General features: G+C 40.3%; 1 protein-coding gene across 1 annotated transcript; it reads right to left on the bottom strand.

Annotated features, from left to right (window-relative positions):
• Positions 1-9844: 9844 nt before the first annotated feature.
• Positions 9845-16542, bottom strand: kcnj12a (potassium inwardly rectifying channel subfamily J member 12a). The gene is made up of 2 exons (XM_061095046.1): positions 16517-16542; positions 9845-11150 (listed from the first exon to the last, which is right to left on the bottom strand). The coding sequence occupies exon 2, from the start codon at positions 11144-11146 to the stop codon at positions 9845-9847; it is 1302 nt and encodes a 433-aa protein (XP_060951029.1). The 5' UTR covers positions 11147-11150; positions 16517-16542.
• Positions 16543-18410: the final 1868 nt, after the last annotated feature.

Below are 18410 nucleotides of genomic sequence, written 5' to 3'. Positions count from 1 at the left end.
GTATTGTTGTTGTGAAAGACGTGGGCGATCATTGGTTCATCTTGTGAAGCGTTAGTATTCCTCCCGCTGATTGGCCAGAGAGGGAAACACACCGCGGAACTCGCACTAGCATCACAAGATGGCGCACTTTACAAACTTTAGAGTCAAATAGACCCCGAGTAGAAAGTGGAGGCGCAAGGTAAGAAAGATAGAGTGAAAACAAGTAGACATATTTAAGTGACGGGAGGAATATTGATCAATTATTTGCTTTCAGACCCGGAAGTGGTCGCGTTTAGCTGACGTCATAATAGGGTACAGGTGCCAGGGGCAGAAAGAAAGGCCTGGAAACAAACATCACTTATTATTGACGTTTGATACAATAAGTTTGCATTTTCACATAGGACACAAACAGGTATCATGAAATGGAATATTATATAAATGTTTTTCCAAAACAAAATTAAAATATAGCTCTATTTGTATTATGGCAAGGAATTGACCCCTTGACCTGTAGACAGTGCGAGTCACCATGAACATGAGTGAGATGAAAACTCTTTGTCACCTCTTGAGGATATTTTTAAATAATATTTCAAAGGTGAAAGTTATTAATGCCATAATGACGTTTTGGCTGATGTCCACTTTAAATTTCTCAAAATGTATTGGGTAAAATCCCTGGAAACTTGACCTGCAGACGGTGGGAGTCACCATGAACCCAAGTGAGGTGAACGTTCTTTGTCACCTCTGAAGGATTTTTATATATATTAAATAGGAGCAGGTTATTAAAGCTATGATGAAATTGTCTCTGATTTTAACTTAAATTTTCTTTAAAAGCATGTGTAATATTCCATGTCATTATATTGTTAATTTCGTGTTTGGAAAGTCAAAAGGTTGTGTGCAATAAGGTTTACTTTTTTTTATCAAAGGTCCTTAATAAGTAACCCTTTTTTTTCTGCTCCAACCACCTGTACAGTAACTGTGTTGAGATGTGTAACCATCCCATTCAGTTGTTTGATTCCCTGCAGTGATTCCAGTGTTATTCAACACTAGGTTCTGTTCTGTCGATTGTGTTAGAGGTTAAAGTTAAAAAATCACAATGAATTCATTAACAGTTCAACACCCATGCAATCAATTAAACAGATTTTAATGTGAGATGAAATTCTTAATGAAGTCAGTTATTTTCTAGTGTTATTATTTTTTACATTGTTATTGCTGATATGTTTCTTTGATTGCAGACATGGTATTTTTGCTTTGACAACACATTTAAATGTCATAAAGCTACTAGATACTGAATAGACTTAAATTTAAATTCAATGTAGAGTTTACAGAGACATTAAAAGAAACATTAGCGTATTGTGTTTTTCACAACAGGAGCCCCCACACATTACACTTATTTTAAAGGATTTCTAAAAAGTACTTACAATACCACTTAAGCATGGTGTGAGTTTCTCTAACTGTCTCTTTTCCACTTTTAGACACTCACTTCTTCAACTTGTTAAAAGGGATACTTTTCACCATTTCAAAACCACCTCAAATACCCCCGAGTCAGGTCCTGTATTGAGTCTGTGGCAACAAAGACCCTCATTCTGTCTGACACTGGAGACGTTGTCCTGGCTCAAGCAATGTCCGCGTCCTGGGACGGAGCGATGCCAGCCAGCCAAAGATGATCCATGCACGCTGGCATAGTCTAGGTAGGCTGGCTCTGGAGAGGTGATGAGGGAAAGAGTTATTTGTATGTGTGTGCTTGTGTGTGTGTGTTTGTGCATATGTGTGTGTGTTTGTGCATGCAGGGGTAACTGGGGAGTAGGATAATCTCCCTGTTGCTCTCTGCTGCATTACATAAGGCTGCTGACAGATTTGAGTCTGGGGACACCAGAGAGACTGTTGTCGCAGCTCTGTGTCTGTTCTCATGACTTCACTGCTGGGACAGACTCCGATTTGCTGACTCTCATTTTTCTTCTGTGCGACTGTGTGATTTGCTTCAGTTTGAATCTATCGACTTGTCCCAGTACAATGGAGCTCCCTGGTGTTTGGTTTCTGTTATTCCCCCCAAATTACCTCAGCATGTATACCAACCGGTCGTCTAACTCAGCACTGAAGGAAGACACTACTCATAACATCTTCTATTGATTTCATGATCATAATTTTGTAATTTTAACTGAAATGTAATTTTATAGACACTTTGAGTTTTTTGAGCTCCATTTTTCTGGGGTTAACAGTGGCTATTATATTCAGACCTCAGCGATTAACACTGAAACCATGTGGATTGAAAGTATTGTATTTTTGTGTAAACTATTAAACACATCAGAGGAAACAAATGCATAACAAATATACGGTATTGTTGTTAACACAGAGGGAGAAGAGGATAATCAATCTATTTGTTTTTTTCTACACAACTTCACTGTCTTCCTTCTTCTTTCTCTCTTTATCTAAAACACAATGAGGGCCTTTGGGCACACACAGGTAATTACCAAGGGTTGAGAGCCAGGAAATGAGAGTGGGCTCCTTTATGTCCCCTCAGGTTGTCAATTCATGATGCTCCATGAATCAGGACAAACCAGAGGGAACTGAAGGTAGATGTCTCCCCATTTATAATGCTGCATACGACCATTGTCGCAGGTGTTGCAGGCTTGGAGAGACATGAACGTTTGGTTGCAAACATCTCATGTTAAAGCCAAAGTGAGGAACCTTGGTTGCAGCAAATATCAACAGTGTTGGAGGATTTATCCCACAGATTTGTAGGTTTCATTGTCGCACGATGAAGTGTATCTATGCCAAAACAGTATGTAAAGCTCCATCCTGCAAGTTGACAGGATTGGATCCTGAGGTATGTGACGTATGAAACCTTGGCTGTCTGAATCTGTTTTTTTTTGTTTTGTTTGTTTCCTTAATTCAATTTTGTTTCAAGGTGGAGATACTCAGCTTAACTATGATCAATTTTTAACAAGGTTAAATACTTGACTTCCACTGGAGAGAATAGTTTTAATTTATTATTTTTTGATTTCGGTTGTATTGGACTTAAGTTCACACAATGTTGTCTATTTGTAACACAATAGATAAAATATTGTATACTGTTACACTTTATACTTTTCTTATGGATAATATAATGTATATACAATTTTTTGTAGTGGATATACCATCATGTAAAAAAAATGGTGTAGTTAGGAGGGGCTGAATAATGATCCATCTTTGATTAGGTGAGACAACCAAAGGATCTAACAAGGGGTGTTTTACCGTTGAAAGTGTTGGTCACAGAGCCACATGCGGATCGACACTGAGGAGCTTTATATAGACCCTTCAACGCTATTTCCCCTCATTCTACAGTAATCAGAATTCCAGGCTACCAGGAGTTTCTTCCAGCATTAATTAGAGCTATAGTCTATCAGGGCTGGCTGGCAGAAAGCCCGGCACGGCCTCTTCCTCGCATCCTTCCACATGATTTTGCTCCTTGCTGAAGCCATTTGTTGGTGCAGCAGTTTTTATTTTATAACACCGAATCAAACGTGTAAGTCCAGGCCACATCTGGCTTCATCAACTGTTCCCTGGGACTCACACAAGGGGCATTCCCAAGGGATCCTGGGTGCTAACTTTACTGTTGCGTAATTTAGACACAATATGAAGACAGTGAAAAAGTCAACACTGTCTGTCTGTCTGTCTGTCTATCTATTTGTCTGTCTGTCTTCAAATCATAGTATCCATAATAACTATTGGTGCATGAGGTATGCTCCCAGGCTGCATGCCTATTTGTTTTTTTTGGACCATGCCAGGTTACAAGGCAACTGCCTCCATAAGGCAATTAATAGGTTCTACTTGCCGGAGCTGTGAGTGTGAAGCGAGAGGATGTGCACCAGCGCTGTTCATAGCTGTACACTGTACAGCTATAAACAACTGCTAACAACCCCAATATTGAATTGTCCATATTTTGCCTGCAGGGTTGGTAATAGTTAGCAAAGGATAACACTGCAGCTTCTACCTGCTGAGAACAATTTAAGCAACTGAAGTCACTGTTAACCATCTCAATTGGCTATATGCTCATCAGATCTGTATGATATGTGTTTAGGATTATAGCAGCCCTCTGATTTGTGAGGCAATGTATCCTGACATGGCCTTAATCATCCAGGACCGCTTGTTCGTCTAATCCTACCGTGACAGTACACTAATTTGACATCACTGCTATCATGAGATCGCTCATTTACGGAAGTTAAACTCCGAGTTCTGCAACCCGTGCTACACTGATGAAAAATCTATCATGCTTTCATGCATTGGGCACTCATTAACACTGTCCGCCACTAATCCTGAAAGCCTCACTTCTACTGTATGTGTGTGTTACCAAGCCCCACAAAGCCAGACAAACCCTGCCCCGGCCGTGTTACATAATCAAACTTGGCAGAAGCTTCCAGCATAACCTCTATGATCCCAGTGTCAGTTAGTGCTGAGACCCAACGCCTGAGCTCAGCACAAGCAGTGGCCAGCAAGTTAATCCCACATCTGTCACTCACTCTGAATGTGAATCGTTTAAAAAACATTGATTGTAGTGCAAAGAGTTCAGGATTTTTCATCACCGGACAAAAGTTTGTTTAGTGGCAACGATGACGTGGTTCTTTCCTTGTTTGGTAATTGCAAAACTCTTATAAAATTAACTCTAAGGTGGCCCAGCGTCATTGTTATTATGTCGTAGTTATACTTGGTGGAAGGAGGCAGCATGGGTCAGGAAAGAACCCATTACATTTAGATGTGGAAATCTAGTGAATTTACACGTTGTTTCATAAGGGGTCTGTTTGGCTTGTTATGCGCTCTCTGAGTGTTCTTTTAGTTGTATATATATGTTTTCATCTAGTATTGTCATCTAGGACTGCTGAACTGTACAATACATAAACTTACTATTGTGCAGGTAATAGGGCTTTTTCAGAGCGGACCTTTCACTTGTTGCAGTGAGAAATACACAAATGTTACTAATGATTTTAACAATGGCTTACTTCTATTCACGTGTCCTAGTAAGACATGACAGTGTGTCAGTGAAGCAATTCCCCCAAATAACAGGGACCTTACTGGAGCAAATAAATGGATTTGCGAAATAGACATTGATTTATGCAAAAAAGGCCCATTGGGAAATGTAATACTTGAAAACATTCAGGTTGTTAGAGTAATAGTGATCTCTCATGTGATGTTACTCCATTGATCTGATTCAGTCAGCCGCAGGCCTCTTGCCTAGTTCAGCAGGGCCAAAAGGCCCGTGGCCCTGCTGGTTGTTTGTGTGTCACAGTGATTAATTGATGAACCTTCTTGAATAATTGGCCTAAGACCAGGGAGTCATCTGTCTGAGGTGACGCAAATCTCAAACCACCCCTCATGGTGATGTATTGCCTCAGCTACCACTTCACCCATTGATTAGTCAAGCTTGATGATGTCTGTTGTTTGTAATTGGATTGTACATTTCGGTGCAGCCCAGACCATCACAAAAACTGTTGAAACAAAAGAGATAAATCGCAGTCTTTTTTTTTTTTCACAATTAGTTTTTTATTGAATAATTTAAATGATTCTGAATGAAACTCAAAAGCCCAGTAGACATTTAGCTGGACATATAGGAAGACTTCTACAGAGGTCAAAGGTTTTTCCAATCGTCCCTTTAAGAGAAATACCTGTTTAATCATGAGCAACTGTGCTGAAAGGAAAACAACAGAAATTAAATCTTTAACAAACCGAGACAAGAATCAAACGATGCCGCTCAGTAGTCATTTCATTGTGTTACTCTATTAAAAAAAGATAAATATTGATTGCTATATTCTATCAAAAAGAACATTGTATAAAAATAAGCAGATTTGTTCAGCCTAGCTGCTCCCTATTTATGATTTTTTGATAATGCTATTATGCTTTTTACACTATAAACCTATTTATCAAATTCTTTGTGTGTTCAGTTTTTAAGGGCTCAGGTGGGAAACATCACATCTAAAACAATCTCTGAAAAACATTATTCAGTAGAAATTATTGAAATATGCCTTCAAGTGACGCAGCATAGAAGCTGTTTATGCTTCACCTTTTTTTTTTTTTAACCACTGAAATATTGTGAGTATATGTGCAGAGGATTCACAAGTCAGTGTATAAAACCTTCCCAGAAGGCAATGAGCATAATCAATTTATAGGGTTGGGTAAAGAACACTTCACTTATAACCAAAAAATGCTTTTTACATTTTCTACATCCTACAATTTTCAAAAAAAGCGACATACAACCAAGAAATATCATAGTCAAGCATCCCGCTAAAATGAAAGGATATTTGGAATACTATTTGGAAAATGTAAATTGTGACCAACATTACAACCATGTTATGGTCATCCCCTTTGTTTTTCACCATATCCTATAGCTGACCACCTTTACACATATGTGATCTTTTATGTATGAAAGTAAACTATTATTGTTTTAGTGTTTTAATGAGGTAAAACTGGACTTAAGATAAACACTTGTGACACAACATATAAATGTTTAGGTTTGAATAAGAATACAGGATCATATTAAAATGCTGTTGTCCATGCCAAGGGAAAAGAAGTCATGCATCCTACTTCAGTCTCTTAAACTAATGTTAATATTGACAACGAGTGATTCAATCTATAACTACATCTGAAAATTCTCTTTGATTTAGGTTTGATTGATTTGATCTACAACTGGACATTTTCTAGTTTAGATTTTTGAATGAAAATGGATTTAGTTTTAATGTTAAATGTTCTAATAACACTATTAAAAGGAATGCTAATCTTTACAAAGCCCATTTGCTAAGTGGAGGACACATTATTGGAATATAACAACCCATTTGTCAATATTAACTGTGTTTGGAGGATTGGGATCAATCACCTCAGGACCTTAGTCTTAGCTACACTCCATTACTTTGGTATCAAATCTGAGGTTTAATATCTGCCCAAATAAATTATATGCATACAAATACAATAAAAACTGAAAAACGTTCATCATTCTCCCGTCATCGTTCCCTTTATTTGTTATCTGTGACTCAAAAACTATAAATGTCTCTGTTCAGTGTATTACAAGAGAATAATTTAGAATAGAGGTATTAACATTATTCCAAAATGTGTGCTCCAGTGTTTATTGCTCCATTCATCATATTGCTAAAATGTATTTAGATTTCTACAGTGTGTGAGTTTTGTAAATACCAGGGGAACGGGAGTAAGAAAATAGGAGGAGGTTATTTTTTATTTGTTGTGCTGTTGCTCGTGTAAATGTTAAGCCAAATTTAGACGTGCACACATTCCTTCTATTTATTAAAGGATACATTTGTCCTGTCTTGTCAAGTCTATAAAGATTTGAAACAGACATTGAATCTGTTTGTAACAGGAGAAAAATATGTTACCTTTGTCCACTATTACAAATGTAGGCCCAGCTACTCAAGTCGTAATATTTTAAGAATATTTGAGCCTTATCATAATGCAAAGTGTTTTACATACCTCCGCCCTTGTCATACTTTGGAAAGGATGTTAAATGCTAAAATGTTAAAACACTCCAGCCAAAGAAATGTCATGAAGTTTCTAAATTCCCTGTGCACATTTAACATTTTTAGATATGATTGTAATTATTGTTGAATCGATTTGATGAATGTAACAAATACTCTTATAAATTGATTTTTATTCCAGGCTGTTTTTCTTAACATTTGTCATTCAATAAAGCAGGGGTGGGGAACCTCTGGGATATACATGGCCTGTGAGACATTTAATACATTTTATTTCTGAATGAATGTATGCCTGTCAGGTCACAGTCATGGTGAACGTAGCACAAAAAAGGCCAATCTCAAGCTTAATTACAGCTTGAAACATATAACTAAAGTGGGTGAGTTTCTTGAATAAATGTTAAATTCTTTGACAGAGTTTGGATGGACAACAAGCAGCTTTCAACACTTAAAGTAAAAGTACTCTGACAGAGACAATGTTACACAGGAAGGTTTCGCTGTGAACAAACTATTAAGTGAAACCTCATACAGAGGGGGGACTTGTGAAGGAGCCTTGTTGCTGCAGCAGAGCTGCTTGCTCTGGAATTGCACAACATTAAAATTGTGCATTGTGTGCAAACACTGCATTTAACTCTTCTGCGTGAACAAAAGCCTGCTATGACGTGAATATGCTGGTGAGTTTGGTTTCAGGACATGAAACGGAAATCAACATATTTGTTGAGCTGTTTAATTAGGAACCAGCTAATATGCATAACAACCTACAACATGAAATATTTATGTGCAAAGCCTTCTGATCAAATTCTATCACTGTGTGTACGTCCTGAGGATTTTTTCAATCTGAGGAGACATGCACTGAAGGTTGTATCTCCGTTTCAGACAACCTTCTGCTGTGAGCCATTCCTTTCCTAATTGGTTCTTTAATAGACTCAGTTCCACCCAAGACTTACTGACTAACACCTGAAAAAACAGCTGACAGCAGTATCATCATCACTGCCATCTGACATCAGCCTCTTTGCCAAAAAAGAACCAGTCCAACACATTGCAGAGAGTTTACTGTGATATATGTGTTCAATAAAATAAGTAACTTTAGTATGGGCCTTGAAGGATTAAAAAAATAATAATAAGGGCCCTTGATAGGAAAAAGGTTTCCAACCCCTGACCTAAAGCAATGTCATTACAGTACATTATTTCATCTTGCAAAGAACAACTTTTCTGTCTTTCTGTCCGTCTGTCCCATGATACAGTTATTAATATGCATAGATTTGTTTTTAAAGAGAACAAAAATACATTTGTGTGAACAATTTCGGCCAATTTGTCACAGTCTTCATAACATTATTTTTCAAGTTATGTAAGTTAAGTTCACTAATCTTTAAGGTGCATTTCTTAATGTGGTTACAAAACATTATTATAGATTTTTTATAGATTTATTTATATGATCAATGGAGACCTGAATATTGCGACCTATATCTTGCAAAAATAAAATTTTAACTACATGTTCATCAAAGTTAGTTGTCCTATTGGCTATTTGTGCTTTGTTTTTCTCAACCTGAATACTTGTCAATTTATGTTCGTAAGCCAGGGCCGCCGAATCATGATGTTTAATTCTGTTCAACATATTTCTTTATGGTCTTCATAGTGCAATTATTTTTTTCAATTAATGATGGTGGCTCGTAATATTTTAATAGTGGATTTAAACACGAGGCATTTAGAGATTATATAAATAGTTGTTTTCAGTACCGGTTTACTTCTGTTCAACATATTTCTACATAGTGCAAATTCTGCCTATGTTGGTAGATTTTCCGATTACCCCAATGTAAAAAAGAAGGGTGTTGAGTTATTGTTGTTTTCAGTGGCTTGCGGTCAGATGTTTTATCATGGCTCATTGCATCTCAATGCTGCAGTGCATGAATTTAAATTTGTGCCACTGAATACAGGTCCAGCCATTGCAGCAATGCAAGGAACACTAAAAAGAAACCTTGCAACATCATTATTTGTGCCCAAGAACAAGAGGAAATAGGAACAATTTAAAGAGACGACTTGGAAACTGATACTGCACACAAAACATAACTTACCTACGCAATGTATTTACAACTAAATATCATTTTTCAAGGATCTGTCATAATAGTTTTTGATCCCTCTCATTGAACTCTTAACTCAAAATGACCATGTGAAAAAAGATTCAAGTTTCCATGAAAGAAGAAGGTCTTTTGTTGTTCCTTGAATGTGGACATTCCTCACCACAATTTCTAAGCTGTGTACTGTTGCTTTCCCCCCATTCCTTCCAGTTAAGTGTCCCTTATATTGTGGTCTTATTTCTTTGCCAATCTTTCACAGTAGTCAGTTCCTATGGCACTTTGCATTGTTCGGCATTATTACCCTTGGATAAAGTTATCAAAAGTTGACCTGGGGTCCAAAGGTTGAGGTCATATTTCCGACTCTCTGCGATATGACCGTTGATCCAGCGCTCTGTTGGGCTGTAAGCGATCAAACTCATGTCGGCTGTTCCGGTCTGGACTGAGGTTTGACAGCACCCTGCCTCCGCCAACTACATCCTCCTCCTCCTCATCACGGTTGAGGAAGGCCAGCTCATTTTCATAGCAGAAGGAGTTAGAGCTGGGGACTAGGAACTTGTTCTCCACCATGTCCTTGGCACTGCAGCGGGGGGTGGACGGCACCTCATATGTTTTGTGAAAGTGTGAGTAATCCACCTTGTACACGTTCTTCTCCTCAAACAAGACTGGCTCATACCGGTGACCCCAAAGGATCTCAGAGGCCAAATAGGAGCTGCGAGCCTGCGTGGTCATGGCGGTTGCTTCAACCATGCCCTCCAAGATGACAACAACCTCGAAGTCTGCTGTCTCTAAGTCCTGTTTACCGATCCCAAAAAGAGGGCTCTCCTCATCGATCTCATGGAGAATAGTGATGGGTGAAACCAAGAAAATCCTGTCCAAGCCTTTATCAAAGCCCACGTTAATGTCTATCTGGTCTAAAGGGATATATTCACCCTCATCCGTGATTCGAGGTTTGATGAGCTGTGCCCTGACATGGGCCTCTACAATGTGGCTCTTACGAAGATTCCCTACCCTCCACATGAGACACAGCTTTCCATCCCGCATGGCGATGACAGCATTGTGGCTAAACAACAGCGTTTGTGCTCTCTTCTTAGGCCTTGCCATCTTGGCCATGATGGCACCAATCATGAAGCAGTCAATGATGCAGCCCACTATGGACTGAAAGACCACCATAAAGACGGCCACTGGGCACTCCTCAGTCACACAGCGGTAGCCATAACCTATTGTAGACTGTGTTTCGATGGAGAAGAGAAAAGCAGCCACAAATCCATTGACTTGTAGGACACATGGAGTGAAGTTGTCATCTCCGGCAGGGTTATCCAGATCGCCATGCAGCAAAGCAATGACCCAAAAGGCTAAGCCGAAGACCAGCCAGGAGACAACAAATACCAGAGTGAAGACTAACAGCATCCATCGCCAGCGAATATCGACACATGTAGTGAAGATATCCGCCATGTAGCGTTGTGACTTTTCCTCCATGTTGGAAAACTGCACGTTGCACTGGCCATTCTTTTTGACGAAGCGGTTGCGGCACTTGCGGCGTGTGTGGATCTTGCCATTGCCAAAGCCGTTCATGCCATGCATGGTAGTGAGGCGGAGACCCTCTTCCTCGGATGACACAATGCTGTAGCGGTTGAGCCTCCCCACACTCATGCTCCTGGCAGGGCCTCCAGCTGCAGGGTGAGAGGAGAAGGGCAAGCCTCCAGTCCCAGTGTGTGATTGTGGCCCCTCACAGCTTGATTACTGGCTACCCTGCATTTTAGTGAGTCATAGACAGAAGCTGGCTGGAAGTGGTGTGTTTTAATCCAATCCCTGCAGAGTGTGTCAGGAGAAGAGAACAATGTTAGCACCTTTATGTCACATAATGGACAAACAACACCATAACAGTGTATAAAAGCATCACCAAAGAACTAACCACAATAGCTTGTGGAGACTAAATGGCAAAACCTTAGTACATAAGTAGCACTCAAAATGATTTTCTGCTGGTCCAAAAAATAAGGTTTCAAAAGATATCAATAGCTTATTAGACTGGATAAGGTGCCTGTGTGTTAGGCTGGTACAACATAAAAACATCTGCACCATCCTCAGCAGGCAGGCAAAACTCGGCATACCACTAGTGTTTGCTTTATTTGTGCTCATTCCCACCACGGGCATGTGGAGGGCCCTCTCTGTGTACCTGTCATTCAGGCTTGCACATGAGTGTACTGAATGTGACAGGACTGGTCTCTCCGACCAATCACAATAATCAACGGCCGCTAAAGCTGCTGCCACAAACATAATATAATTCTGTCGATAACATAAATCATGTCAACAATAAGCTACTAACGTGTTTTTATATTGTCAGGGTTTATATTGTTTATATCGATAATATCAGTTACTTGATAGTTACTTCATACTTCCTCTCTCTGCCATTTTGCTCTATTAAAACCTCACGACTCAAAACCCAAAAGCTCCTCACTGAAGGGTTCTCAAGTCTTTTGAATTTGGCTGGGTAAGTGAAGAGCTGCGGCCTCGTTGCAGATCCACTTCTGTCACGTGACATTTCCTCTGCTTTTCTCTTTCAAATTATAAAGAGGGTTGGAAGCAAAGAAAAAACTGCTTGTATCTGGTTAGGTGTGAAAGCCCTGTCATATGGTATAGGAATAACAGCCTATCAGTGTGTGTGTGTGTTAAAACTCCTAAGGGAAATCTGTGTGTGTGTGCATAGACCTAGACTTGCAATTCCAGATGCTGTGTACAGGGATGGAGACTGGACTTTCTTTGACCCCATTCTGTACAATTTGCAGTAATATTAATCATTCTATGAGGATAAGGTAAATCTCCCACACCGTCCCATCGTGCTCCATAAAAGTAGGTCATAGATTCTCCCCTGTACAATCCTGTGTATGACTTATTCATTGTAATTATTCATCACAGTTTAGGCTTAGAAGATTGTTACGAAATTAGACCACACATTTGCAGTATGTATGGATCGTCGTCAAAGTCTTGATTAGGCAGCAGATCTCCTGGCCACTGCATTGGACCACAAGTCTCGGGGTCAAGTTTTTTTTTTTACCCGTGGGTGTTGGACTGAGGCCCCTCTGGTGCAGACAGCTTTTATCGCTTCGCCACGTCCCTTCTGTGTCTGTCTGCCTAAGACTTGACAGTTCACTCATGTGCGCTCCCAAATCCCAGGTGTCCTGCCGTCTGCCACAAATTCACACTAATTCCCTCCTTACTCACACTCTTTCAGGTGGAAGTTCTTCTGATCTGTAGCCGGATTATCTCATGCACAGTCTCAAATTTGTCCCTTAGGGGTCAAACATGTCTGTATCAGGAAAACACAATGTAGCCAAAGAGCACACCTTATTACTACTTTCAGATATATAAATCTGACATTAGCAGCTGCAGATGACAGCTGGATATATAGGAATCTGAATTTCCTTGATTCAAATAATGTACAGTCAAAGGGGGATCTGTAGTTCTTTAGCTGCAGGTAGAATATAATCATGTTAATGAAAAAGTGATAACTTGGACAAGCCATTTTTTCTGACTGAAATCAGCTGTTGTCCAAAAATAGGACAAAAGACAATTGAATATGAGTTCTCTGCAGCTGTTAAAGGTGTAAAGTTAAAGCTAGTTGTCCTTATTTGGAGAGTCGATCTGGAAGTGATAGCATGTTCCAGTCCTGTGTTTTGAATTTTTGTTTACTTTTTTATTTGTTCTGGGATCTTCGATTTTGCTTTTAACACTGGTTGTGAATTCCAAGAGCAATTCAGTGCCATTATGCAAATCTTATGCTTGAACAACCTTTTGCGATCTTGTCTGCTGTGTGTCTTCTTGAGGAGGTTGAGAGATGTGACTAAGAGAGATGATAACCTTGCAGCTAATGAGGAATGGATAACTAGGACAAATAATTAGATGTGCAAAATAATGGAAGGGACTCGGTGGAACAATGAGGTGGAGTGAGAGAAGGTACTTCATCTCAAGACAAGCATGCAGGAAACTGAGCTCAGCCACTACAATCCACCTCCCAAGGCCTTTGTGAGGGAAGAGTCGAGGCTCGGGTGTCTTTGTATTTTCCTATAGCTCATCATGCAGAACTCATCTCATCTCAAGTGACCTACAGGTATTTTCCTATAGAAAGCCACACCATCTCCCCATGCAGATATGCTTTCTGAATGGTAACATGTTTTATTGTTGTTTTTCTAATGTAGTGCAGTAAAGAAAAATGCTGCTAGACAGAGGCAGTAAGTCAGAACCAGACACTGACCAACCCTGGAGGCTGTTCGACTCGCTATGTAGGCCATCTCCTGTGCAGAGATTACATCTCAGGTGCTTGTTGAGAGAAGTGTCAGAAAGAAGTGTTCATAAAGAAGTTGAGTCACCTTCTCACACGGTTAGAACAGCTGGTATATACAGCAAGTAGAACCCCACCTGTAGCTATTCAAACACTCGGCTCTTGTCGAATGATCATTCCCACATGTGAGATCCTCACTGAGCATTTTGTATCATCACGTGTGAAGTTTTTTAATTACTTTCTTTAAGTACCCGTTTACAAAGGCTGAATCACCCATTTTAAACTGTTTTTCCAGTTTTACGTGACACCACTGGGTCAAAGCACAAAAGCTTAGATAGATTACTTAAAAGACAGTAATGCTAGATGTTACAGGTGAAGCCACACAGGAAGGTACTGTGTATACAGTAAGGTGTACTCCATGTGTTTGAAATATTATTGTAACCGTTTTGGGACTGTGTTATAATCTGTGCCAAACTTGTCTTTTGGAAAATATAAGTGAATAAAATGTGAGATTGAAAATACCATGAGTTCGGTGAACTCCAGACATCATTGCATAACATTCATTATTTTCCTTCTGTTTCTTTTGTGCCCTCACATCGTTGATTTCTTTATGCAATGATAAAAATGTGCTGTATCAGAAACAATACTTTATCCTGTGAGTCCTACTGATATCTGTCCCTCCAGTATTATTATGCCAAATAAGATGCTACTGTTATCTGAAGTAACACACACACATGAAATTAGGTGTCCAAGGGTTTACAGGTGGATTTGTTACCAAGGAAGTAACATTAGAAACATAACTGTTTGTTTACATTGACTCAATTTTTGATCCTGCTGATTACATTCTGTCTAGATGTCCAATTTCAAACAAATTTCTGTCATCAATCTTTTCGGTTTAAAATAATAGGAAACTGAAATCCGGAAATCAGGCCTCCACATTTTAAATGTGACCAGAAAATGTTTCTTCTATTGTGAATTGATTGTCAAGCCTTTGAGTTTTAGCATTAGCCTACCGTTTTCACACAAAATGATGTGTTTGTATCCTCTCACTCTGTCTCAGTGAACAGGCTGTGACATGAATCTAGATCATTGACTTCAGGATTTAAATGTTGTTTGAATGGATTACCTTTAATTGTTGCCTTTGTCTGCCTTCTAGCTCTATGTCAGCTTTTTTATTTTAACTATTTGTGATCTGGGTACCTGTCAATATCATGCTGTGATAATGACAAGCAAGGCCCTGTTGGCCAGTAGGACATTTCTGTTAAATTATGATAATGATCAACTAATGATCAATTTCTGCATGGAAGAAATCAATATTTTCTATAAATGTATTCTAAAGAACAGCTTTTCTGCACCAATAAAGCTGTGATGTGATTTGTAATGATGTCATCTACGATGCCAATTTCATTTGATTAATTTGACACATTCGGGCTCTGACAAATAGATACTCGTTAAGACTGATTTAAAGCTTGTAAGCTTGTAGGTACACACAACCATTTACAGGGCCAAACAGCAGTGACAGTGAGTTGACATTGTTGTCCATTGTCTCCTTATGTTTATCACTACAGACCAATGAAATTTGGCAAATGTTGAGGTAACAATCAGGCTGCAAGTTTGAGGTAAAGTTTTCCTTCCTTACCTTTTTGTTTTCTACCTTAACTTCACCAGGCTGCAGAAGTAAAAGGTGATATCTTCTCTCCCAGTAACCAAACTAAGGCATTCTCTCCTTCTGCCACCGCTGCTGCTCCTTCTCTCTCCGTGTTACTCTAATACTGGAGAAAACCACTCCATCATCTTCAGCACAAGGCACCGACCCCCTTTGAATTTCTTCATCCTGGCTTGATCTCTGTGCTCTTGTCTTTTTTTCTCAGGAGCTGTTTGCGAGTGCAGGTGAAACGCAGTGGTAATGACCAGGTTGATTCCCAGAAAGACCCCCGGGCCCGCCGCTGCTGGACGTGCAAAACAGGTGTGAAACCTTTTAACGAAGGCTATCCCAGTGAAAATTCAGGGTTTTGTATCTCCATCTTTCGAGGCAGTTTCTTCAGCTGGTCTCCTGGTTATCCCTCATCTTTACTCACATAAAGTCTGTCCCTCACATTTCCCGTTAAACTGTACAATACTCCCTCAAGGCGTATTAACCGAACAGCTCTCTCTATCAATCTTTTGCAATCTGATCTAGTTTGAACTGCTGTTCTCTCTCTCTCTCACACACTCTCTCTCTCTCTCTCTCTTTCTCTCTCACACTCTCTCCCCCCTGACTATTTCTTGCTCGTTCTCTCCTCTCCTCTCCCTCCCTCCCTCCCTCGGTGTCACAGAAGCTGCCATTTGCAGTCTCTCTCCCTCCCTCTTTTCTCCTCCCCTCCCCTCCTCTCTCCCTCCCTACCTTTTTTCTCCTCTCCTCTCTCTCTCTATCTCTCTCTCTCTCCCTCCCTCCCTCCCTCTCTCTCTGTCTCTTTGTCTCTCTCCCTGCCTCCCACATCATGGCACCACCAGTTGACAGCTACTTGATGCACACAGACGTATCATTGAGAAAACACGAGCAGACAATCCACCATTGTGTGCGATCACTTGTTAATCAAAAGTAAATGGAGGCCTCATAATTAGAGAGACAGGCTTGAACACTGACTTCCCAAGCAAAATGAACAACTCAGAGTTTGCCGCTTTTTGGAGTCCATCTACTCTGCATGTTGCCACAGTCACCCTCGTAGAAACGACTCATTATAGTTCCTCTATTGGAGTCAAACAAATTCACCAGGTGAGAATATTGATCGCTGCATGGCCTCAACATGACCAGGGCCCGTGTCTCTTTGACCTGCTGTAATGAAAGACTGCGCTGTGTGCGGTGCAGAGTGTGTATCAATATATCAAGCTGCTGGCCGCTGTGTCTCCATGCAGAGTGATGCCTTTCACACTTGTCACCAGCCACTAATCAACAACGATTGAACTGAGGCTGCGTGTGTTTGTGGGCGCGCGTGCGTGTGCTTGACAATATGACAGCATCTCCACACCAGTGACTCTTGTGTTAGATGAATTCGAATTGAAGGATGCCAATCACGATTAGTCAGCTCTCTTGTTTCATCTGTTTCAGTAGCACTGCCCTACACATAAAGTATTTTAGGAAAACGCAGGACTGTTGTCTTGATCTGTCACTCTGCCTGCATATCTGAAGAATTATTCGGTGTCCATGGTTTGTTCTTTCAGCCACCGCTTTCTCAGCCACGGTCGAGGACATTACCGTTACCCTTGACAGCTTCAAAGTGTGACATTACCCTCAGAGCTGAGTGCCCCTTTTCTCACGTCTTCAGAGAGCCAGTCATCAGTCAAACGCTAAAAGAGATGACAATTAGTAAAGGAGGGGGGTGAAAGAGTGAGAAGTTTCTAAAAACAGCCATACTGGCTCAGCCCCAGCTTTAACACTAATGATTCATCAGTGCAGGAACCCTCTTTTTTTCTCTTTCTCTCTGCGCTCCCAGTCTTTCTCCCTCGCAGCCTCTGATTTCAGGCTTCTAAGGGTTATTTGCAATAGCCTGTGTGTGATCATCACCAGGCTATTGTGTTTGGCTGAGGACTTCAACTAATGGAGCTCAAAGCGTCCTTTTAAAGCGCCTCTCGGCCTGTGGCGGCAACAGGTACTGTACCGGCTCCTGCATAATGTAAGACTTCAACTCCATGGCGCAGCGAGCCGGGAGAACAGTAGATCACAAGGTTCACACATGCAGACTCTGAACCTGGTTATGTAACTGCACCATAATCACAGGTGGCAGCTCACATATCCTTTGCATGTCTGTGTCTAAATGAAAGGGTTTCGCCTCCCAGGGAGATGGCTAAGTGGGATTCACTGCCGCTTCTATGGCTACAGGTATCACGCATTTTCCCTATTTTCAGACCAAAGGGAACTGGTAGAGACGAATCAAAGAGAGACAGAGAGAGATAAAGGGGAAGGGAGGATTTGGTTCAGCCACGGCCCTTGACAATGTGATAAGATTGTTTTGGAAAGATGGATATTTTTTGTTTATATGCATTTATATAGGTATTTGAATGTTTAACCTTCAAATTGAAATTTGAAATTTGATCTTGCTTAAATGGGTACATTAAAAATGTCGTACAACAACCCAAGTCAAAACACCCCATCTGGAGCTGGGTGTCATTTGGTCGAGTCACTGAACATTCTCAATCTCTCCAACAAGTCTTACTATGACACCATTCAGACCATTGACATCTGTCCTGAGTGATCCGATCCCAAGTGGCTAGAGCTAAGTTCAGGACGCATGTGGCCACATTATTTTTGCTGTGTGATTGCAAATGTGTCCTGGGCACAGTTTCACAATGAATCAATCTTCTCAATATACATACTTTGATTTGTTTGTAGCCACCATACCAACACTGACCACTACATAGGGTCTGATACGTTTTCTCAAAATGGTAAAATCTTTCTTCATAGCTGCACACATATATTCGTTCAGTCCCTCCTGACTCTGCTTGCTCTCTTTCTCTCTCTTTCTCTCGCTCACGGCAACACACAATGACACACAAACACACACTATACAAATATATTCAATTTACGGTCATATCTGTAGTCAGACTGGGTAAAAACATGATTTGGTCTTCGCAAACACAAATGACAGTCCTGATTATTTG

Source organism: Limanda limanda, chromosome 21 (assembly GCF_963576545.1).
Source record: "Limanda limanda chromosome 21, fLimLim1.1, whole genome shotgun sequence".
NCBI classification, from domain to species: Eukaryota; Metazoa; Chordata; class Actinopteri; order Pleuronectiformes; family Pleuronectidae; genus Limanda; species Limanda limanda.
This window is presented reverse-complemented; position numbering and strand designations above follow the sequence as displayed.

Bases quoted from the DNA above. Each gene is read 5' to 3' on its own strand.
- kcnj12a (XM_061095046.1), bottom strand. From the start codon at position 11,146: ATGAGTGTGGGGAGGCTCAACCGCTACAGCATTGTGTCATCCGAGGAA.